The sequence below is a fragment of the Pezoporus flaviventris genome, unplaced genomic scaffold (genome assembly GCF_033815535.1).
Source record: "Pezoporus flaviventris isolate CSIRO_AGI_PZ_B2104156 unplaced genomic scaffold, CSIRO_AGI_Pfla_v1 ptg000002l, whole genome shotgun sequence".
NCBI classification, from domain to species: domain Eukaryota; kingdom Metazoa; phylum Chordata; class Aves; order Psittaciformes; family Psittacidae; genus Pezoporus; species Pezoporus flaviventris.
This window is the reverse complement of record NW_026892550.1, coordinates 87,951,579-87,976,323: the sequence shown is the minus strand read 5'-3', so window position 1 is coordinate 87,976,323 and position 24,745 is coordinate 87,951,579. Positions and strand designations below refer to the sequence as shown.

Sequence of the window (24,745 nt, the reverse complement as noted above, 5' to 3'; positions counted from 1 at the left end):
GAGTGGAGCCAGAGGAGGTCTGAGTTCACAACCAATTTGACTCTAGTTAAGAGGCCACTATTTAAATCCTTCCCATTTATCTGCTCCCAAATGTTGCATTTACTTTGGGTGGGCTCCAGCTGTTTTAGTCCATTCCTGGTGTAGAGAGGCAGCTACATCCACAGCAAGGCAGCAAAAGAGAGTGCCTGTTGCAACCAGTGTGCCTGCGCAGGGCTTCCCCTCTCCCTTCCCTCTTCAGGGGGAGGGCAGCAGCATCCAGGAGGAATTGGACACTTTCAGAGCAAAGGGTTTCTACACCTTCATTAATAGTGATGCTTTTGCAGCCAAATGAGGAGCATGCTCCTTTGGAGAGTAGGGTACTCCATGCTGCTCATTGGTATTCAAAAAACACTGCAAATGCTACCGTGCAGCTATTTGTTATGCAAAAGAGCCTGTGTAAGTTGGTATAGTGTGATAGGACCAGAGTGACTTCCTTTTGATGGATGTCACCTATTCCTTTTGTTAGCTTTCAGGCCGAGCTGAACGTGCAGCCCAGGCTTCAGCCCCGCTGTAGAACAAAACCAGAACTTAGGGGCTTTTTGCATTTTTGAGTCTGCGAATATTCTGTAATAAGCAGAAAAAAGAAATATAAGGAAGAAAGAAAATGTGGGAAATTAGTGAAAAGGGCTTTAGTAAGTGTGCTTTGGTAAATATCCCATCTGCAGACCTGTGCTGCACTGTTTGGTGGACAGGTTCTGTGTTCAGATCCCTGATCTAATGGGCCCTTTCCAGCTATAACGCAGGGAAGCAGAAGTAGGAAGGCTGGGAAATAAAACAGGGCTTGAGAATGTTTTTCTCTTGCATAATAAAAAGATTGTTCTTTTCTTGCTGATTTATATATGCTGTATCTGCTGCCTCAGGTGGGAATGAAATGAAACTGAGTATATGTCCTCCCATCTACATGTACCCATCCGTGGGACTCCTCTACCCGAGAGGATGAAGCATTGAGCAGGAAATCTTTATTGAAAAGATTCTTAAACAGAAAATTAAATTTTCAACTGAGAAAAGCAGTTTTCCTTATAAATGGCTGATGTTTTCCACAACAAATTCTAATTTTACCTTTAGTTTTTTTCTGGCTGAAAAGTATCTGATCATGATGCATCCATGCAGGATACAGGAGAAAGGGATTATTAGAAAGGGAAAGGCATACTGAGCCTGCCCGTGTTTTGTATGTCTGTGCTGTGTGACTGACCTCTACCTTGCAGTGCAGACTCCTGGGAGGCAGTGTTTCTCATTTGGAAATTTCCAGGGAAAACAAAATAGAATTTTTTACTAAAACGAACTACTTTTCAGCCAATTATATGAATAAGTCATGCATATGCAATTATATGCAAAAGTCTGTCCTTTAAAGAGGACTATGTTAGTTCTGCAGTTTTCCTAGATTCCATACATTGGTGCCACTGAATCAGACCCCACGAATCAAAAGCCATGGCAACGAGCAACTTTGGCAAACTGAGTTTTAACTAACAACCTTTCCCATTTCCAGAAATGCATCCACCTATGAAGTTTCATCCTCTCAGTCCATCAGCTCACCTCAGCGTTCAAAACGAGTGAAGGAGAACACACCTCCCCGCTGTGCCATGGTGCACAACAGCCCTGCCTGCAGCACCTCTGTCACGTGTGGCTGGAGCGATGTGGCCAGCAGCACCACGCGGGAGCGGCAGCGACAGACGATAATCATTCCTGACACCCCTAGCCCTGCCGTGAGTGTCATCACTATCAGCAGCGACACAGATGAAGAGGAGGAGCAGAAGCATGCACCTACCAGGTGAGCAGCAGATCTCTGCTCTTCTCTGTGTGCAGGAGAGAGAGGCAGAAGCAATGATGTCCTGGAGCATCCCAGGAGAGTGTCCCTGGAGCTACAGTAGGGTCTCGGCACCTAGGTCATCTTTCATTTAAGAGGAGGTGTGTTGGAGGGGCTAAAATACTAGCTGAGGACTCCGCAGACTTAGGTGATGTTCTCTACCATGCTGTATATTTGCTGTGTGACCTTGGGAAGTGTAGTAATTTCTCTGTGCCATAACTTCTCCTCTCTAAGAGGAAATAATAGTTCTCCTTGTCTCACAGGACTGTTGAAAGGAGACTTTAAAGATCCTATGGTGATTAGCATCTTTAAGTCAGAAAGCTGTTTAAAACAAAGACAAAAAGAAGGGCTTGGAAGGAAGGTAGCTTAAAATTACCTTTTCTCTTTTTGAGTGATCCAGGCATCTATAAATGCTATTAAATGACACCTTCTATGTGTGCTCTTTACCCTAAAAAGGTCCTGAGAAATAATTAGTGGCTGTGTCAGAAGGCTGCTCAGGTATGATTGTGCTGCCAAAACATCCTTCAGCTATTGTAAAAAGTGGCAGAAACTGGTTGTGTTTTGACTGACTCTGCAGAGAGGTGTAGATGAGGCTATAAAGACCATGGTGGCTGAGTTTTCTCCTCAGAGAATTAACTCACCCAAGTGAACAGAGCAGCCCAGAACCGCTGCCACTGCTGATCATCTGCTGTGGATGAGAGAGGACCTAATTTTCCAGGACTGTTTTTTCAGCACCTTTCATCACATGCGAGCACTCTTGGTTTCCCATCTGATGCCAGTCACAAGACATCACTCTGCTTCATAACTTGTGGAGAAGTAGCCTTGCAAACAGCTGAATAATTAGACTATCTTTATGTTGGTATCTGAGCTAGGACTTTTTTTAACCTTATCCCTCCAGTACTGTTGAGAGAGAAATGTGTTTATTTATTTAAAATGTGCTCCATGGCAGATTTTCCTTTAATCACTGCAAATATCCATCTGTATCTCTGCATCTCTGCACTGTGGTGATAAATGGAGCACTGCAAATGTGCACAGAACAAATGAGATTCATTTGGCCTCAAAAAGCTAAAAATCTGTAAAGAAGAGACATAATTCAGGCATCCAGGGCTGCAGTTTTGACCTGCCTCCTGACAGCCACCACTGGTTCCCAGTCCCCTTTTTCCTACCAGAGAACTCCACTGGGCAGCAAGAGCTCAGTGCCTCTCAAGTTCAGGCTTGCCATGAATCCAGTGTTTGTTGTGGAGAATTGATCACAGTATGGAGTAACATATTTCAGTTTTAAACCCCCCCAAACCATACCATAGTCCTTAAGTTTTGTAGTGAGAAAAAAAGCATGTTTACAGAAAGAGTTGAATGAAGGTCAGTGTGGAAGTCAGGTGGACTATAAATGAGGAGCCCCCACTTCCAGGGCTCTTAAAGGAAGGGCAAGATGAAAGAGATGCTGAAAATTAAGGTGAGGTGGGGCAGCATGAAGAGGGCAGGTGTCTCAAGGGTCACAGTTGCTATTTGCAGGCACGTTTACCTATGGTGTTGATCCCAGGCTTTGGGAAATCATGTGCAAATACTTATGCTTACTGTCTGGATACCATCTTGGGTTCAGAGCAGGGTGGAGGGAAGAGCTGGGATCCTGCCGTCACTTCAGCTAATGTTTGTCTCCTCTGCTTTGCTACCATCTGACCAGTTTCTTCACTCGGCACCTCTCCAAGGAGTCAGACAGAACAAAGTTCTGGAAAGCGTCTGGAAATCAAGTTGGGAGTTTGGGGTATTTAAATACTCAGGCAAGGTCTGCCAAGGGGTTAGGAAAGTAGTCCCAGGAGCCAGACTTACATAAATGAACTGGCTTTGATATGACTAAAGCATATACAGGACATGTTCCTGCCTGGGATCAGATCCCTGGCTACTTTTTGTATCCATATGGCAAATCTATACGGAGTGCCAGGGTGCCAGCATTCCTTGAAGGCCAAAGCTTAAGAGCTAGATTTAATTTCTGAGCCATGTAGAGACATTTTGCATGGACACAGGCTGTTGTTGGGCACCTTTTGGAATTCCAGAGTGAGTTAAATTGCCTGTGCAGATGTAACCAGGCAGAGAATTGGAGGCAGAGACACAGATAGAAAATGGCATGTCCAGAATGAGAATTTTTGGTTAAAGTCTCCGGAAGAATGAAATCAACTTGTTCAATGCCTTTTGACCTGGGCAGATAGAAGACCGGATTCTCAGCTGGACCAAGAGTGCAGCTTCCAGTCAAGGAAGCTGTCTCAGCATTTAATGCCAATGAACTTTGCCTGGCCAAAGTCAAGGTCGTTCTTATTGAAAGTGTGTTACATTTAGGAAATCACCTCCAAGTTTTCTTACTCACCTATTTTTTTTGCTCCCAGAAAAATGGGAGTGACAGTGAAGTATGTGCTTTAGTGTAACCAGTGCCCAGAGGTTCAGGATCTGAGTCAAAAACAAAACTGTGCAAAGAATTCATTGTCTTGCCCATGTTTATGCAAATACTGCTCTATTGGGCAATAGCTGTGGTGGGGGGTGAAAAATAAGGAACAGCTTGAAATGTGCTATTAGTCACATTCTAACCATATTAGTTTTTTCTAGATTAGACTACAAAATCATACAGCACTTGATTAGATCAAAGTTAATTGACTGATCCCATCCTATTGATAGCAGTGGTATCTTTGCATTAGTTTCATTGGCATTCGATCAGCTCCTGAATTTGCTACAGCATTTCCCTCTTTTATTTCATGTGGCGTTAGAAATTTCTCTTTGACCCATGAGACTAAAAGTGTTTATTTTATTGATTGCTCAGCACAGAGAGATTAGAGTTACCTGTGGTTGTGAGAAGTAGCAGATCCTTCAACGATGTAAGATTTCATAAGTCTCAGTTTAAGAAGGACTGGTAATGCTGATAAAATATGATACTGCTAATGCAGTAAAGGAGACCTACAGCTTGGATTTACTACAACAGAAAAGCTTCTCTGTAATACCAGAGCAGCAGAGAGAGCTTTTGTTGTACAGGGGATGCAAATTTTTTATTGGCAAAAGAAAAATCTGAATAATTTGGTGTGATATGGGCAGAATTTTCCTCTTGCTGTTGAAGAGCTCAGTTGTTCAAGTGGGATGCTTAATGAAATACCAGCTGAGCAAGCAGGCAGGCCAGCACATTGCTCGTTCTTTCTTCTTGAAACCATCTGAAAATGTCAGGCTCCTGTTGGTAAAGGTGCTGGGGAGGTGGCACAAGGTGGGCTCTGAAGGACTCACTCGGTACAGCCTTGTCAAAGGGGGCCATCTACTGGGCCCCAGCTCCAGCCTGGGGCAAAATCACCGAGGAGGGACCTCAGGTACAGCTTGGCAGGGACTGTCCTCAGAGAAACGGTCAGAGATTTTCAGGAGGCAGATTCCTGATTGAAAAAGTCAGTTTGTCAGAACCCAAGGGTATACTTTGCAGGCTACACTGAGATTTTTCTGGCAATATCCCAAAGACAGTGAAATGTGGGGAGGCTTCAAAGCTGCAAAAGTTTTGACTTCTATATAACGGGGAGAAAGTGTTAGGAGATTAAATAATTAAGGGGAAGACTGCTCTTTTCTGATTTAATGAAGAGATTTGCTTTTTTCTGTCAAAATGTAAGCAAGTACTAGGAAAAAAAAATGCTCAAAATAAGAAAGGAACATTTTTATGGAATGAAACTGGTTTTGCCTGGGTTTTGATGCCCACAAAGTTTTCATGAGATATTTTGTCCTATAGAACACTAGAAAAAAAAAATGTATGTAAAAAGCATTATATGAACAGGAAACAATTTTTTTCACCCTGTTTATTTATCACCTTTGAATTTCTAGACTCTCAGTTCAGCAGTCTTTACAAAGAAACTTTATAGGCCAAAGAGACATTTACTGCAGTGCTGTAAGATAATACCCTGACTGTTATTTATTCTGGAAAGGAGAATTTAGGTCTAACCATTACCAGTAAAGCACTGAAGAGTAACAACAGAGAGTAGACTTGATACTTTTCATATAAATCTATTCCTTTTAAGTTTCTTTACTTGCTCTTGCAAGAAAGTCGAGCAGACAGACTGACAGCGCAACTGCAGCCACAGTAATTGGACCACATATTCAGCAAGTGGTTTAAATGTAAATCCTCCCTTAAATATTTCTGAAGCTTAGAAGTGGAGAAAAATAAAGCAGCAACTTGAACACAAAGCAGAGAGGCACAAGTGCACCCTGGAATTGAGGCTTGGAGCTAGGGAGGAGAGCACATGTGGTCCTGCAGGAGGAATGCAGAAGGATGGTGCAGTGAGGGATATTTCCATGACCTGCCAAGGGGCACATCACAGAGCATCCAGGAGGAAGGGGTGGAAGGAAAGGCAGTGGAGGTGGCTATTGTGACATCCCTAGATGACTTCCTATCCAAGCAATGAGTGCAGCAGCAAAGGAAAACGTTACTTCCTTTCTTGAAGCAATACAGTGATGGCCTTCAGGTGGGTGGGTTTGTGGATGCTTCCACCCCAAAGAGGCAGGAGGGATCCTCACTTCCCCACTGACTGCTCTGGTATCTTAAATAACACCTTTCCAGCTTTATTTTCTATGGGATCCTTACAGCAATCACTGTCTTCCTGGGCAAGAAAGACTGACCACAGCTCTTGTGCCAACGTACAGAGTAACTGCATCACTGGCCATCTTAACTGGCACAAAATTCTTGCAGAGTTTGGGGTTTTTCCCCTTTCTCTTACAATTAAACGATACAGTGTATATTGTATATTAAACTGTACAGCATATGGGTCTCTGTGTGAGTGTCACCTTTAGCTTAAAAGGTGCTTAAGCTGGTGCAAGTTTTATTCACCTTGTTCACATCATAGTGCAATGGTGGTGGAGCCTACTTCAGAGGACTTTAATTCCCCTTATGCACAGAAATTGCTGACAAGCGCAAACCAGGTGTTTTTGCCAAGCTGCTGGTGTGCAAGTGTGAGGGTCAAAATACTGTTTGTAATTCTCTTTTGACATCTAGCCTATTGTGGCTATGTTACGCTGTGCATAGTAATGCACTGACTCTGCATAGCAATATGTTGACTAACCACAGTCATTTGGTAAAAAGATTGCTGCCTTCCATCTCCAGAAGGCACACCGACATGCAGCTAATACTTAAAATAACAGAGATAGGCAGTAGCCCTCTCAGCAAACCTTCAGCAGCAGGACCTTTACAACCTGCTAAGCAATTCAGTATATATGACTTAAATAGCTACAGCATGTGCTGTGTGGCCTAATAAAATGGCCTCAGTGTAGTACTTGATAATTATTTCTTGCCATCACAAATTCACAAAGAAGGTGAGAGCAGATTAACAGGTCGGGATGGAGGCTGAGCTGAAGAGAGAGGGGCATGTTCTCAACGCTGAGCTATGCATGGCATAAGATTTCAACATGAAGAGAGGGATTGCAGTTGTAGTTTGAGTTTTTGTTGGCTGGCTCTATACTTTCCTAGAATAGGTGGATTATTCTGAAGCAGCAAACTGAAAAGGTTGCATGTTCTTGAGTTTTCAGATGCCTGGAACAGAATTTTTGTGATGTGATGTAAAGCTGACATGCCATGGTGTATATGTGCACCAGTTCAAAGGCAGTTGTGCAATGGCTGCTTTCTTCTCTTAGGCTAGAAGGCCCAGACCTTGAGAGCTGAGAGCCTTTGTTGCTGTAGTGTCAGCCACACTGAAAGGTTTATATTACTTTGGGTGAACCACATGCTGAAGAACTGCCCCACTAGACACCATTTGACTTTTCTGGGATTCTGAGTGTAACTCAGGATACTCAGGGGAAAAAAAGATGCTTTCCACACAATGCTATCACATACCAAGCTTTTGGGCTGGGCCTTCAGCAAGTAGAAATAATCTCAGGTTGTATTGTTAACAACCCCTGTTGTTCCTGCCCTTGTCCTTGGCTGTTTAAGTGGCTTCAGCATTGTTTTAACACCAAATGGAGCATCTTTTTTCCTTAATTTCCTCTCAGTTTTCATTCTCAGCATTCCATTAACACTCTCTCAGGTGCCCACCTTGGTTTCTTGCCCATTGCCTGTGCAGAAACAACTTCTCCTTCCTCTATCAGACTTTTCCTTGAGGTCTTTTCTTGCCGTAGGGAATAGGGACCCACATCCAACTCTGCTGTGCCTTCACGAGGGTGGTGTATGTTAGAGAGCTGTCTCCAAGACTTGCTTCTGCATGTTCAAAGGCACGGTCATTCTCCGTGTCTGCACAACTAACAGACGTGAATTGTTTTGTGTCCAAGTTTGAGAACAAGCTCTTCAGGACCAGGTGGCAGTGGGCTACCACTCATAAACTAATAATAAACTTACAAAGCAATGCATATTTTTCCAGCTGCTGTTCTGACAGGGAGGATGCAGTAAGGGTTAAAAAGCCTTCCTGGCTTCTGGCTTTTCCGTCTGTGTACAGGGATTTGATGCCACTTCAGTAATCTTGCCCCCTTCCTCCTCTAGAGAATTAAAATACATGTACCCACATAATGCAGGCAAGCACACAAGCTGACCAGGATCACATGGCAACTCTCAACACTGCTAAATCATGTATGCTGCTGCTTCTGTGCTTGCAGGAGGGAAAGCAATTACCAGGCTTGGAGCGAGCTTAATAGGAAGGGGGCAACACTTTAATAGTATTTTTCCATGTCAGCACAAACAACCCCAAAAGCTGCAGCTGAGTTATAGGAATACAGTAAGTTTGCTGAGTAGGTAAGTGCTGTGTCAACAGGTAAAAAGCTCTCAGTCGTGATAGTTTGTGAGCAGGGAAGGCGGTAGGTCAGCCTGGACCTTACACAGGTAACTCCTGCATTACTGCGAGGTGGAGAGAGTAGCTGAGTCCTCAGAGGGAGATGGAAGGAGGACAGTCGCTGGCTAGCAAGAAGGCTTTAAGAAGGGGGAGTGCTGGCTCTTCTGGGTTGTATTTTCAAAAGCCCCCATTTCAGCTTAACATGTACCTTTAAGCCAGTGAATCAGCTGATTTTCAGCATGACTTGGACCTTTGATGCTTTTGAAATTCCCACCCTTAATCTCCAGGGCAGGCTGTGGTACAGCAGGTGCCAAGCTCCAGGTGTGTGTGAATAGTCCCAGCTGATTTCTCTGCCTGCTCTAGCATCAACCGCAGTTGCTACCTTTCCTAAAGACAAGAATGCAGCTGCTTTCAATGGGGTTCCTCATGCGCTTGAAATGCTTGAGGCAGCATGCTGAATCGAGAGGCTGATCACTTGGTCCCTAATCCTGCAAACATTTAACTGTGTGCTTTAGCACTGTTACTGGATTAGTCCAGCTGACTTTGGTGGATGACATACAGCAGTAGTGCTGAGCACTTGCGTAAGGCCTGGCAAGACCACAGCTCTGGTCCTTTTCAATTTCCCATCCATGAAATGAGTTCAGTATCCTGCTACACTCTCTTTCTCTAGAACGGTTTGGGTTTGGAATCACTTTTTGGTTGTTTAGCCAAACAGATCTACTTGGTTTTCTTGTTGTAACCAGCTATAACACTTTGAAGGAGAAGGCTCCTGATGGCCCCTGCTTTGACAAGCCCTCAGTCAAATCGGTGAAAAATATGCCCATTTTAAAACAACAAAAAGCACAGGTTACACCAAAAAATACCCTTCCAGTTCTACAGCTCAGCCTTCCCATGTCAAGTGTCAGCCAAGAAGAAGTGTTTCCAGTTCAGCAGCTCAGCCACTTATGTTAGGAAGGGACTGTAAAAGAATAGCTAGACCTTATCAGTTGTCAGAAAACTCTTTAGTGACTTGATTTTTCTTCATAAAGTGTAATAACTGTCAGAGGTAGAGAATATATCTCTCTTCCCAACTGGCAGCCAAGGGTAGCTGCAAAGGGCAAGCAGAATGGATACTCATAAATGTGTGATTACAGGCATTTCTACTGAAGGAGAGAGGAATATTGATGCAACATTTGTCATTTTTATTGGCTTAATATTCTTCTTTTGTAGCACTGTATCCAAACTGCTGTATCTTTCTTCACATACAGTAGTTGTCCATCTTTCCTTTTTTAATCCAGTGCTCTCCAGCTCCTTGTGGACAGCCAGAATATGAGGGTTTGCTGTCATACACCTTCTCCATAGAAAAGATCCCTGCCCCAGCAAGGGTTGCTTCCACTTTCCAGACTGCTGTGCAGCAACTTCCCCTCCTTGTCTATCATCTGTCCTTTTTCAAGTGTCAATGCTTTAGGGTTGCAGGGGCCTCTCAAGACATATTTTTCACTGTGCGTTGAACATGTTCTTGTGTCATCTTTGGGGCACACCAGGATTCTGTGATAATAGCCCAGGTAAAGCCTGTGTGATGGTAACTTGTTTGTGAATGCAGCACCCCAAGGTGTTCTTTAATGGAGGAGATGATAGCTTTTCAATTACAAGTCTTCGGAGTGAGGTGGTGAGTTGCAGTTTGTGAATGTTGATGGAGAAACTTTGGGATGGACAAATTGCAGGGAACCCACCAGTGCTCCTTTAAAGCTGTGAGACCTAAATAAGGCAAACAATGTCCTTGGAAGGAAAACGATTCTCAGTATCTGCTCTGCCTTTCCCTGGCAAAGAAGTGATGCTGAGATAGGAAATGAACGGCTCCATCACAGAGTAAGACTTAATTAATCAGCTGTTCCCTTGACTGGACTGGCCAGAGTGAGAGAATGGAGAGGACCTTCCATGGGAAAGGGATCTCACTCTTTTTAAGGTGCACACTCAAGAAGTTAAGAGATGGATTCCGTTTTCTTCATAGCATTCCTGTTGGGGCTGTTTCTACCATTAAGCCTAATTACTTAGCTTTTTATGTGCCATCCATTTCTTTTCATCATTTTAAAAACTTCAGTTGCCATAACAACATAATGCAATCAGTGAAACATAGCAGCTATTTTCTGTAGTCAAGGTCTGTGCACTGTCAAGGATGTGAGCCATTTAAGCAAATCTTCACCATCCCCCTTCCTCTCTCCTCTTTCTTGCTCTCTCTTTTTCTCCCTAAACAAGCTCATAACAGGAAGGAGAAACCATCAGGAATAATTAGACACAATAGCAGAGCAAATCCCAATCGTACTCATGCAGTCTAGTCTAATGAACTTCTAATTCTAATCTTAGAAGTGTTGATGTTCCTCGTTAATCACTTTTTCGATGTCATAGATAGAATAGCTGCAGCAGGACCTTGATAATCCACACCAGAGGCAGGAGACCCAGTGTGTATTCAGAGAAAAGAAAAGAAAAAGCATTACATACTTTACTCATTTTTTCATCATTCGTTCCTCAGCTTCATATGCTTATTGCGAGTATTTGCCCATTGTACCATATAGGTAAATAGAACGGAGTGCATTTTGTAGATTCACGGGATTTAAGCATGAAAAGTCATAGCGTCTATTATTAAACCATTGCTGGGAGTCTGGGAGTAACCACCACGTTTTTGTGTGGGTGGTGAGACTTGCAACAAAGCATAGTATAACTGCTGGGCTGCTACTGCACACGTATATAAAAAGCAGTCTGAAAATATATCTGGCAGTCTGGTTCAGTGCTATTCTAAGCAGCGTGAATACAAGATCTATGCACAATGTCTTACTCACTCCTTGACCTCCACAAAGGCTTTCCTGGAATAGCAACGAGTGAGTTCTGAAGACTGGGATTTGGCTTAAGCAGCCATGAGCAGAGTCTTACAGTGGCTTCCAAGTCAATGGTTGCCCATTCACTCTTCCCACTTGTGTGCTTGTGTTCCAGCACCTTGTCCAAGCAGAGGAAGAATGTCATCAGCTGTGTCACCGTGCATGACTCCCCCTACTCCGATTCCTCCAGCAACAACAGCCCTTACGCCGTGCAGCATCGCACAGGGCAGAATAACGGGAACACCTATGACACCAAAGGGGTTCCAGAGACTCACTGCAGTGGGAACCCCCGAACCATCATCGTGCCACCACTGAAAACCCAGGCCAGTGAGGTGTTGGTAGAGTGCGATAGCCTGGCACCAGGTAAATTGCACCTCTTCCATCAAGACAATTAGTAAGAAATAAATGATTTATCTTGGAAGAATCTCATTGTTCGGTTTCATTTTGTTTGTTTGTTTGTTTTGTTTTCCAAAGAAACCGTGCTCCTGCCCTTCTCTCAAGTGACACATCTGTTCTTGGGAGCCATATAGCATTACTTAGATGCCCTGGTACACTCAGGAGTCACAGGGGCAAGTGTCAGCCCCAGTGCAAGAACAGAATGCAGCCTTTAGCTCAACATTTGATGTGAAAGGCTCCCAAATACAAGTGTGAACCTTTGCTGCCTTGCCTTTCCATAGGTTTACTTTAAAATGGGTAAGAGATTGAAAACACATGTTCATTTTCATCCAGATTTGTTGACGTTTCTGGGAAGAACATTTCTCAGGATCTTCATTATGGACCAATGAGGTTTGCTCCTCCTGAGCCTCTGCAATGCTAGATAGTACAAAGTGTTGAAAAGGGGCTTATGGTGGAAGTCTGGCCTGAAGCAATTGGCTTTGAGCTACTTGGCAGTCCTTTCTTTTGACGCACTGCTGGTGTACACAAAGGCTCAGAGGGTGAGCTCCCCACTAGCTCCTTCTCCCTCCCTTTCTACCCACCATGAAGTCAGCCAAGCCAGGGCTTTTTTGTGCTGTGCACACTGTACTTTCCGTCCTTTCCTTGGAATTTGTACCTCCATTGTACATTTCTGCTGGCAGAAAAGTTTCTCACACTTCTGAAGGATCTGTAAAGCCTTCTCCAGGCCCGGTTTGGGTCCAAATACCGGGTCTGCTTGTCTGCCTCTAGGATAGCAGGCTGGCCATGTATATGAACCGCTGCTGAGGTATTCTGTTAATTAAGAGAAACCGTTTTCTTACCCAGCTCCTGTTGTATGTCTCCTCCCAAAAGCCACTCTGGAGGAGAGATTCAGTGAGGAAAAAGGTAGGGTGAGCAATTAAAGAATGTGATGTAAGCTACAAATGTGTTTCCTTTCCTGGCACAGTCACCACCAGTCACCACTCATCCTCCTACAAGTCCAAGTCCTCCAGCACCGTGACCTCCACCAGCGGTCACTCTTCAGGGAGCTCGTCTGGAGCCGTTGCCTATAGGCAGCAGCGACCAGGAGCACATTTCCAGCAGCAGCAGCCTCTTAATCTAAGTCAGGTAAGTCAGCCGAGACTGATTTTGGTGGTGCATCATCCAGCCATTACCTACTGCTCCTCCAGCATGGGCTGTCCCATTCCAGTCTCATGGTAGTTGGGCCTCATCTCGAGTTTGATTGACTTGTTTCAGCTTCACTGCAGGCCTTGATCTTCCAGCTCAGGCACCAGAGGTAGTGCACATCCCACCCCTGAGTACTCCTACCGTGTGTTTTGAAGTCAGATGATCTAACAGAGTGAAGTGTAATACTGTAAGAGAGAAGGTGCAGTAGCTCAGACACAAAGGATGAAGCAGGACTGTGTAGGAAGGACTGAATTCTCCTTAGCTATAGGTAACTGAGGGGGCAGTATCTTCCAAGAGAAAGGAGTGCATCAGCCCAGCTTGTCCCATCAGGTGGGACAAGGCAAAGCAGAGCCCCTGAGCACATATGTGATCTCATGAGTTTCACCTATCCCATGGTAAACCTGAGCTGGACGCGGGGTAGGTCCCGTTAGTTGGCAGCGTGCTGTTCTCAAGGTGTTTCAGAGACTGTGATCAAAACACCCAGGGAGCTTCAGTAAATAATGCTCTATCCAGGTACTGCACCTGGGGCATCTCTCTTCCCTGAGGTGAGGTAATGGGAGTTGGGAATTTTCAGCACAGTTACGAGTGTTTGAAGAGGAGAGAGTCTGGAGAGTCAGGGGACAGTGCTGGCTTGTATCCAGAGCTGGGTATAAGCAGAACTGGGTTGGGTTTTTTGAATAATAACTGGGGGGAGAAGAATGCTCCTTCCCCCTCCCCCCCCCCCCCCCGATATAGTTGAAATGTTAAAATTTAAACAAACTTGAAATAAAAGTGAGTGGAAATGGAGGAAGTGGGCAAGATGCAGTTTCCAAGAGTGGAGGAAGAGTGTGGCTGCCGCATTTCAGACCACAATGACAGTGCAGGGTTTGCTTACAAAGAGGATGAGAGGGCTTGGAAGAATAGAATTAAATAACAGGGAGCATTGCCCTTCTGGCCTTCTAATTCCTACTTGATGGGTTATTTAATACTCTGACTACAAATGACTGAGAAAACTCTTTGACATTATTGTGCAATGCAAAAAATAAAAAAAAAACAATTTAGGAAATCCCTGAAAAAGTACATTGCTTCTGTCCTACTGCTAGAAGTTGCCTGTGCTCAAGTCATTATGGCTGATTACATGAAGGCTGCAGGATCTGATCGAGCTGAGGGTTTTGTCTTTAAAGTAGTTATTTTTACTAACTGAGGAAATGGTAATTGCAAAGACCTAAAAAGGGCAAAACCAAATTGCCACTTCCAGGCATGGCTAGGCAGCTTCATCCCCCTGAGCTATCAGCACACCGTGTTTCTTCAGCAGAGAGTTCACTAACAAAAGCCGTGTGCGTGTGACTGGACTTGTGGAAGATGTTCTTAGGAGCTGGGCGTCCAAGGTTGGGTCTTTGTGGTAGCTGTGGCTCAAACTGGGGGACTCCGTTATCCTTTTGGGGGCCATTCAGGTGAATGTACAAAACCACAAGGACTTTCTAGGCTTGGGAGGGACCCTTTGCTGTCACCCATTTCCAAGGGTAGACTGTGGTGATGCTGAGGGTGTCAGGAGGAGCAAAGGGGACTTCCCTGGTGTCACAGGGAGGCTCCCAGGCACCACTGAGGTGGTAAAGAGCCTTCTCCTGTGTTGTAACCACTTATCACTGTTGCTGTCTTTATCCAGGCCCAGCAGCACATCACGACCGATCGCACAGGGAGTCACCGGAGACAGCAAGCCTACATCACTCCAACAATAGCTCAGGCCCCGTACTCTTTCCCGCACAACAGTCCCAGCCACGGTACAGTTCATCCTCACCTGGCCGCGGCTGCCGCTGCTCACCTGCCCACCCAGCCCCACCTCTACACATACACGGCCCCCGCCGCCCTGGGCTCCACGGGCACCGTCGCGCACTTGGTGGCCTCGCAAGGGTCTGCACGGCATGCCGTGCAGCACACCACCTACCCCGCCAGCATCGTCCACCAGGTCCCCGTCAGCATGGGCCCGCGGGTGCTGCCCTCACCCACCATCCACCCGAGCCAGTACCAGGCTCAGTTTGCCCATCAGACCTATATCAGTGCTTCTCCAGCCTCCACAGTCTACACTGGATACCCACTGAGCCCCACCAAGGTCAACCAGTACCCTTACATCTAAACACTGGAATAAGGAGTGAGAGACGCACCCATCCCCGGGGAAGTGAGGCGGCTGCTTTTGTACTGAAGAACAGGACAAACTTAATAATGCAATGGGAGGCTCGCGTGAAACTTGAACGAAGGAGACTTTAAGGAAGAAACGAAAAAGAGGAAAGAAAGGGGAGAACCAATTCTACACTTTTTATTTAAAAAAAAAAAAAAAAGAAAATGGAAAAAAAAAAGAACAGAAAAAAAATATAAAACAAACCACAAAAAAACCCAACCATTCTGCACCAAACTAGAGAGAGAAAGAGAGAAACAGAAGGACCCTTCCGCAGGTCCTGTCTTTTGAAGAACTTCACCAACAGACTTTTAAAGGTTATTTTCATCCAATAGTGAGCTACATTTAGAAATTTGTTGTCCAGAACACCTACAATGAAATCCATTAGGTTTCTAATCCAGTAGGTATATGGATTGGGGATTTATCCAGCATTTCAAAGAGTTTATACCCCATCTTTGCAGTGCTCTTTGTATCTCAAAGCATACATAAATTTGGTGGTTTTTTTTCCTGGAAACAGAAAGTGGGTTAGGGAGGCTGAGGGAGGAGAAGGAAGTGTTGTCCCAGTGCTGTAAATTTGGATCTAGCGCTGCAACGTTTAAACAGACCTAGGCAAAAGAGGCCGTGCAGCACTGGTTGAGAGCAGAAGCAATGGGGATATTTCTCCCTTTCCTTGAACACACTGGATAAATCCCTGACAAATGCTGTTCTTAAACGAGATCTCTAATAATGTATGTTGGATTTCAGTTGTGTTTCATTTTGTTTTATTTGGAATTCTTCCTTTTCAGTCCCTAGCCGTTTTAGTATAGGAGGAGACATTTTAGCTACCCCCCTGCCCCGGTAGAATGTAGCACTATACAGGTCATAAGCCCTTTTTACTCTTTTTGTGTTGAACTTCAACGATACCAATAGACTATTCCTCAATGTGATTGCACAAAGAAAAGTGATATAACATAGGCATGTAACAAATGTGATTGTCCAGGTATGTACGTGTGTGCGTGCGTGTGTGCGTGTGTGTGCAGATGCTGCCTTCTCTCTGTGGTGTGTTCCTCGGCACAGCCATTACAACTGTCACAGTCTTAGTTTTACATCATTCCCTCGTAGTGCCTTACCAAACTACAGATGCGGTTTAAGGGTTTACTTCCACTGGTACTCCTAGGAACTGACTGAGGCTAGTCGGAATTTACTCTCAGCTCTTCTTTGCTTTTTTTATTTTGGGTTGTTATCGCCGATTTTCTTCTTCTGGTAGTGGTGGTGGTGGGTTTTTTTCTCCCACGTCATCAATCTTAGCTCATTTGCTGAGGTGTTGGGGAGGCTCATCGGGGTCAGAAGTGCATACAGCTGGGTGTTCTGTTGAGCACTGGATGGGCTGGAAGTGACTGGGTTGGTTGTGAGACCCAGGGTGACTCCCAGAGGGTCTGGGGATTCATCTGTGGACAGGTCTGGTTTTGTCCTGTGGAAATAGCAGGTTTTCTCCCCAGAAATTGAATTCACCTTCTGCTGTTTGCCAACATTCTCAGTGGAGTTGTTGGGTTGTCCCAGTGGTGTGTCTGAAATGGGAACAAAACTTTAGCCCGTGAAAGGGGGAAACACAAGTTATTGCCAGCATCTCTCACTACATCTGTCGATGAGAGGGGGTCAGGAAAGGACTGGAGCCCCAAAACAAACATGAGAAAATCCAGCTGAGAGCGTCAAACTCAGGTTTCTTAAGTAAAAAGAATATTGTAATACATTGGGCCTTACCCACCCTAACGTAGCTGTGGCATTGCACACTTCCCCTCCTGCCTTGTCGCATATGGCCCAACGCATTGTCTGTGGCAGCAGAGTGACCCTGGAACCAGAGACCACAGTAGTTCTATGGGTCCTCCATGCCTAGAACGCTCTATGGTCATCTTGTTTTCTAACCATGTCTAAAGAGAGCCTTTCCCACAGTTGGGTTCGGTGCAGAGGGTAGTTTCGTTGGTGCATCAGTACTTGGAAGTGTCTCTGGAGTACCCACGCCTGCAGATGGCCTGGGGAGGAAGGAGAGAAGAGAGTTTGATAGAAGGTTTCCGTGAAGGCTGAAGTCTGTGTGGCTGCTCGATTCCACTCTACATTTCCCTTTAACCAGAGCATGGAGTATTCGGGTGTTTCAGAAGATGCCGGAAACCAGCAAGTTCCTCAGCCCAGGGGCGAGGGCTGGGTTCCCTGGGTGGCAGCAGGGAAGGAGGCTTTCTCAGGTGGGAAAAGCTGGCAGAAAGGCAAGTGTATTGTCTTGTGGTAAGTGCTTGGCTGGTCTGGAAGAAGAAGGGATCCTGCTATATACAGGCTGTTCAACAAGGCTGTTGTCTTCTGGCAAACCACCAAATACCCTCCCTGGTTGCCAGCTCTGGTTCCTGGGCTACCCTTGCACGGTTTTCCCCTCCTGCCTGACCTTCTTTCTAGTTCAGTATAGTGTAGATGAGGATGCGATCTCTCAGCAGCCTTTGCACCTTAACCCCCTCTTCCTACGGAAAGACAACACATCCCCTTTCATCTGAGGCAGGACAATAAAGCCCTGCTCTCTCTGTTGCATTCCTCTCCTCTTCCACCAGTTCAGGAACGAGAGCGTCATGCTGCTTGTGTCATGAAAAGGAAAGATGTGATTTTATTGTATGGTTATTATGATTATTATTTTATATTATTGTATTTTGCTCTGGTTTTTAATTGCACACGCATTCCTTAGTCTTTGTGGTTTAGGTTTTTTCTCTTAGTTTTGTTGTTATTGTCATTAATTTTATTTCTCTTCATCAGTGCATTGGAAGGGTTTCTTTGTTTGTGAAAACTGCAGGAGGAAGGGGAAACAACACTGTCTTGAGGATGAGAACTCTGCCACTAACTTAGGGGAAGTAGGGTGGTTACAGCCTTGAGGGACAGGAGTTATCCTTCAGGTCACATCTGTATTTTGAGAAGAAGTCCAGAAACATTCATTCATTAGGCCAAAACCAAACAGCAGCTAATGTAATGATCTGTCAGGAGGGCTGGATCAAAGGCACGTAACAACCTTAGTGCCCTAGGATCCAGCTCACTATCACTTCGTCGATGGGATATTTGTATGAGATCAAGACCTATTTGTGCTCTAGGCCATGATCACTGGGCCTTTTCAATGAATCCAAAGCCATGCTACATGCATAAGGATTTGGTTTTCCCAAAGGAGAAAGCAGATAGATGGCTCTCCAGAAACAGGGCTATCGGAGGAGCCATGGCAGAAGCGCCTGAGTGTGGCTCTCAGTCCCATCACTGGATAAAGGACACTGGTGCTCATGGAATGGCATTAACCTGGGTCAAGCATGGCTGCAGACAAGGCAGGGTTCCTCACCTGCTCTTCCACTCTCAGTGCAGCTGTTCACAGGGCCAGGATGCTTAATTTGCTTTTAGGGGGTTGTTGAGGTCTTTTTTGATGTAGATTTTCCTTTCTTTTATAATTATTTGTAGTGGAATTTGTTAAGCTATTCTGGTTTCTAGAGTTTAAATGTTCATGCTTTCATTTGCATCGCCTGCTCTGTTAGAATGGGGGGAAGCAGTGACTCAATTTAAATTCCATTAAAAAATAGGGTAGGACTTCAGCAGAGACTTAAAGTTAATCATGCACTTGAGTGCTTTGCGAAAGAACAGACTTAAACCCTTCAAGTTAATTACTTGTTTATGCGCTCCTCTGGCCTAGGACCAGTGAAGCATGGAAGGTTGCAATCTCAATCACAGTAATGTTTTACTTGTATTAATTGCCTTTTCCCTGCATACCCATCTGACTTGCTGTCCCACGAGTGCTCAGATTTGATTTTTGGGGTGCATTTGGCAGTGAAGCTGTTACAACAGTGCAGGCTAGCAGTGAGAAGGGTCATGGTGTGTATTGGAGGAGCCCTCTTTCCCATTGGGAGGAGCTCAATTTTTCATCCTGGAGCTGCTGATCTTTCAGCTGTAGGTGGTCAGATGATGATGATGGGCCACAGCGATTGCAGGGGATGAACAACACAGCCATTGAATCGCTTTGATGGTGTGACGCCACGTGAGAGCTGTGTTTTCTGGTGGGTATGGGGAGCTGAGCAACACCTCCTCCCTCACACCTGCCTGAAGGCATAGTATGGAAAAGGTGGTATGATTAGTCACAGGGGAAACATAGTGAGGTCAGCAGAGGAATCAAAAGCTTTGCTTGCTGCTGGTGCCACCTACGTAATAACAACCGGCTTGTGCTCAAAATGAGATTGGCGTGGTTGGGTTGGTGTTCTTTGTGTGCGTGGGGTAAACAGCATGGGAACTTGAGAGGGGAGGTAAATGTTTAGATACTGGAAGTTCTATGGGCAGCTTAGGGTTGGCACAGTGAAAAGGCGATCCCTTTCCTCATTATCTCATCTTGCGTTCTTGTGCTGGAAGCAGAATGAAGCACGGACGTTGCCTCTCTTCGGAGGTGTATGTTCAAAGTCCTGCTGTGAAAGCAGATTGGAGGAGGGAGGGGAGAGAGCCACTAACATGAGCAGAATGGAAAACCTGAAGGGGAGCACTTTCTCACTGCAGACTGGGCCAAATCCAGTCGTTTGAGAGAGCAAATGCAATTGCATCTTCCTCAGGAGAGCTGTACCTGCTTGCACCCAGCAAATTGGGCCTTGGCAGATCTCTTTCTCTCTCTGTCTCTCACTCACTTTCTCTAGTAGTTTTGTCGTAATACGCAAAACATTCCAAGAAAGGGACACTTCTGTTTGTGACATTTTTCTGTGCTTATACTCTGAAGGGATGATGTCTTGTAATTTGGGTTGAAGGCAATTCCATTAGCAAACTTAACGGGCAATAAACCTGTTTTTTTCTTTAACCAAAGATACTGAGAGAGAGAGAGAAAAAGAGACCCACAAACACTTCAGAAATGAAATGAAAATCATGACCACCAGGCAATGGGGATACACTGTGGAACTCCATCTTTCCTTTCTCTTCTTTTTCTTATCATTTTGAGTAGCTAGCTTGACAAGCAGAGAAATTCACACTAAATATTGCTGCTATCCTAAATGTTAGGGGGATGTCGAAAACTTTATTCTTCTCTCATTATTGTTCACATTGATTAAAGTGTTTCAGTGGCGACAATGAGGTGTGGAAATGGTGAGCTGCGTAGTGGGGATAAGCTTATGGATGCTCTGCATGCTTCTGTAGTGTTTCCTTTCCTGAATTTAAGATGCTGGTTTTGTTCCGTGGGTTGGACCCAAACAGAGTTGCCGTGGTTGGGCCAGGCACAGCTGAGCAAGGATGTTGGACTTGGGTGTGCGTTCTTCCATGGCTTGGCAATCAGCCTATCAGAGATCTGCAGTGCTACTTGTGGACCAAGTCCTTGATACCTGTACACAAAGTCTGCAGGAATAGTCTTTGTTGAGGGTAGGCAACGCAGAAAGGAAATATGTGGAAAGGAAGTGACTTCCCCCTTCCTGATGACAGTTGTCCCTGCTGTGGTCTAATTTGCTGTGGGAGCTTCGAAGCAGTTGATCTGTGGTCCAGGGCCCTCATCCATGTCACCCCCCATCCCTATGTCTTGCCAGTGCTCCTGTGAGGAGGAGTCCCACAGCTTACTTCTTGTGGCCCGTTTCTATGCCTACAAATCACTCTGCTCCCTCCGTACGTGGGGAGGAAAAGATGGATCTGCACTGCTGGGGTTTCCCCACTGCTGTGCTCCAACAAAGCTGCCTCTCACAACAGTGACAGTTTCACCCTGGGCTGCTGATGTTGAGCAAGCTACACTGTTGTACAGCGGTGCTTGAAGCCATGATGGCAGTAGATGGCTGTGTGCAGGCTCCTTGCTGGAGTAATGCATTGGACAGAAGGCACTGGCCAATCCAGGCTGGTCCCCATCCCCATAGTCCCTCCTTCCCTCCACCCAGGAACACTACCTGCAAGAGACACCGTGATGCCACTGCGCTCACCACCCACCGCAGGCACGCAGTGAGACCCACCACAGGGGCAGCCCCTCGAAGGAAGCGCTGGCAGCGTGCAGAAGAGCTCTGCTAATCCAGGACTCAGTGCTGAAGGTGTCTTTTTCCCCCTGTGACAAATGGCATTGCTGGGAGTGACCCAGAAGTAGTGGTTACCTGTGAGAAGCTGCTGGTGCAGGTGTGAGAAGTGGACTGGAGGTGACCCGTGCTGTGCTCTGTGTGTGTCAAATGTTTTCAGTTGGAGGACATGGTTTAGAGCATTTGTGTGTGTCAAGAGTGAAATTTGAATGGCAGATTGGCTTGGTTCATCAGAAGTCTTAGGAAGAGTACTAGGAGGATTTGTGTTCAGCATTTATGGTTTGGAGCTCCTGTTTCTCATGTACGGGTTAGCTTTGTCCTTCCAGTTTTAGCAGTGCTGCTATAACAGACTATTCATGTGTGTTTGAAGATAAAGTTTTTGTTTTTAATCTTTTGCTTATCATAGTTAAGCTAAGAAAGGCAATACTAAAGGTATATTTTTTTCCAAAAATGATATTTTTTACTGCACTGATAAATATTGTGACATCTCTGTTCTTAACTCTTTCGCTGTGAGGGGAACTGTGTGCAGATTCACACAAACCTTGTAAATACTTGCGTGTACTTCTGACAGCCAGGGATTACTTTTTTCCCCTTTCTTTCCTTTCCCTCTTTTCCTTTCTTTCCTTTCTTTCCTTTTTTCTTTTCTTTCCTTTCTTAACTTTCTTTCTCTTCTTCCTCTTCTTCCTCTTCTTCTTCTTCTTCTTTCTCTTTTTTTTAAACAAGGTTTCCTCTTTAAAACAGAAAGCAATGGGGCAACAATGCTCAGAGCAAAAGCAAACCTTATCCCACTTCCAGAACATAACCAAGGAGTTTTTGCAGTGATGGCATAGAGTTAATATTTAATGCCGATGCGTTTTGATTTTATTACTGTTTTTTCCAGCAAACTGGTTGGAAAGGAATAAGACAGATAGGAAAGCTTCAGTATGGGATTCTGATCAGAAACGATACCCATCTATTTTATGACATCTCTGGTTTTCCTTTTGTTTCCTTTTCCTTTAAAAAGAAATTAAAACTGGCTTGTTGCAGGCTTGCTGGCCTGAGCTCTAGGCTGGTCGGCGGCTGTCCCAGGGTAGCCTGGTGCTCCGGGACCGCCAACTCCTTTGGAAGCAAACCCACTGATCAGGATTCTGGATTCTGATTGCTTCAAAAGGTACCCCCCAGCACTGCGGGATACCTTTGTTTTTTTAAAGAGAAGGATTTAAATACACTTATATTACGCAAACTGTGACCTAATGGCAATAATTACCTCAAATGTGGGCATTCATCCTGGTTTTAGCCTTTTTGAAAACATGTAGCCAGCTTGAACTTTGATTCAAAGACTCTGAACTCCGTAGGGGCGGAATAGCGATAAATGCCCACCCTGGTCATTGTTGCTTGAGTGAATTCTGAAGACAGTGAATCTTTAAAAAGAAAAGAAAAGAAAAAAAAAGAAATTAAACCAAGGAATAGATTACTCTTTTATGTATTTTAATCGTGATGTTAAAATGCACATGTAAGTACATATGTTTATAGCTACTGTAAAATGCTTTGGCCTTCTAGACGATATTTAATGAGTCACATTTTAAATCAATATGAACTGAATAATAGACTGTGGCTACTTAAACAGTTTTCTGGCTACATTTTATAGTTATTACAGTGTTTTATAGTTTACATTTAAACTGGTACTTTTTAAGGGAAATCTTGTGTTTATAAGTGACACCTTCAAAAACTCAATACAGCTGCCTCTTTTTAATTTTGCCCGTTAAAAATGGAACAGTCCAAGTGTGTCTTTAATATGTATATTCTGTTTCGAGATATAACATAGTGTTGGAAAGTCAGTCCAGAGATCAAGTATAGTCCACTGTATTTCCAAAGTCTGGTCAAAAAAACACTCCACCACTCTGAAGATTTAGTCCAACAGATAAGCTACTTGTTTGTTTGCTTGTTTTAATAACGTGGTTTATCAGGCTCCTTGGGTTGAAGCAGGGAGCACGATGCTAAAGTCATTGTTCTATGTAGGATCCTCATCTGGATGAAGATACCCGCATCAGGAGAATGAAGGATATTCAAAGGAAGGATTACGTTGTACTGTTGATAAATCATTAGCCAAACTATTAATTCCTGAGTTAGTGAATGCCTGTTTTTATTTGGGGGGGGGTCAGGGTGTTGTGTGTGAGTGTCTGTGTGCATGTGTGTGACAGCCACTCGGAGGCAATAATGCTGTAATTTGGCTTTCATGTGTTCACCCCTTTCTTACAAGCAATGCTTACCACCACAGACATGTTTTGAACCAGTAAATGAAACACAAAGTTCACTGACCATCTCCTTGTCAACTCTGTTTTCTCAGCCCATGCCAGTTCCCGTCAGTGCTGTTACCCTGTACTTTGCATTTTGATATATCACATTCCCTCCTCCCCAGTCTCACTTAGCTGTCTAGTTTTGTCTGTTGTGTTCTTTCACTTGGGTAACCAGTGAACGTGGTATAAATGTCTGCTATCCAAAATGGTACTCTGAGGTCATGGAAGTACAGGAATTGGCATTTAAAATACGTATCTGAATACCTCTGAAGAACCAAGCTTCAGTTGTGGAGCTCACGTACTCCTGGGAGGGCTCCTTTCGTGTTTCCATCATGCCCGATGAGGCTGTATCAGCCAGCCTAGAGCAGAGGTGGTGAAAAGGGGCGATGGGCGATGCTTTGCAGTTGGGCGCTTGTGCTGCTCCCAGTACAATCAGCAGCGGTGGGGCTGGGGGAGTGCATCCTGCCTCCTCCTCCTCTCAGCACCATTCTGGGGCTGCCATGCCCATCCCATCACCCCCATTACCAAAGCGATAACGTATCACATGGCAAGCCAGGACTGTCAGCAGGGCTCGGGCTAGATGGAAAACATCCACTCTTCCTCACCATGCACTGCCACCCAACCCACAGGCTTCACTGCCACCAGCACCTGCCTGGCCTTCTGTTCTCATGGGGGGAGTCAGGCCCACAGATACTAGCACACTCACATGAAGGAGCCATAGAGCCTTGTTGAATACCTTGGCTTGCAGTTAGTTAGTTAGGCAAGAAGGGGTTTCTGGCACTGGCAACACACATCCTGCAGGGTCTGAAAGGTTACATACAGCACCTCTGCCCTCAGCAAGGAAATAAAGCGCTTCTGCAATGCTTCCACCTCACGCGGTTACGTACAACTCTTCTGGCTTTTCTCCCCCACGACCCTTACGTGTTTGATTCTTTATTTTCTTTTATTTGTTGGTTTTTGTTTTTTTTTTGCTCTGTATTCTTCTCAAAACAAAACTTCCACGGATTTTCCAGGGCACAACCATTTCAGGTATAAAAAAGGATCTCCTCATCCCATGTTTCACCAACAGAGCAATCGAGGCATTTTGGGTACCAGATTCTACTTGGGCAGAACCAGAATGTAGCCTGTATCTTTCATACCAAATCAAATTTCTGAAAGGAGAGGAAGTGTCGTTAATAGCTTTATTAAAGGAGTGTGTGTGAGAGAGAGAGGGAGTAAGAGAGGGAGCAAGAAAGAGAGAAGAAAGAGGGGCATCTCGGAAGGTGGAGAGTCTAGACTTTGGGC

General features: G+C 44.9%; 1 protein-coding gene across 4 annotated transcripts in view; it reads left to right on the top strand.

Annotated features, from left to right (window-relative positions):
• HIPK2 (homeodomain interacting protein kinase 2) overlaps nt 1–24,435 on the top strand; it is a 137,323-nt gene extending 112,888 nt beyond the window's left edge. For all 4 annotated transcript variants that reach the window (XM_061444957.1, XM_061444958.1, XM_061444959.1 and 1 more), the window contains exons 12-15: nt 1,526–1,807; nt 11,569–11,816; nt 12,814–12,974; nt 14,680–24,435. In XM_061444957.1, the coding sequence (XP_061300941.1) occupies nt 1,526–1,807; nt 11,569–11,816; nt 12,814–12,974; nt 14,680–15,147 (1,159 nt within the window). In that variant the 3' untranslated portion in view covers nt 15,148–24,435. The remainder of the gene's footprint in view (nt 1–1,525; nt 1,808–11,568; nt 11,817–12,813; nt 12,975–14,679) is intronic.
• The last annotated feature ends 310 nt before the right edge of the window (nt 24,436–24,745 follow it).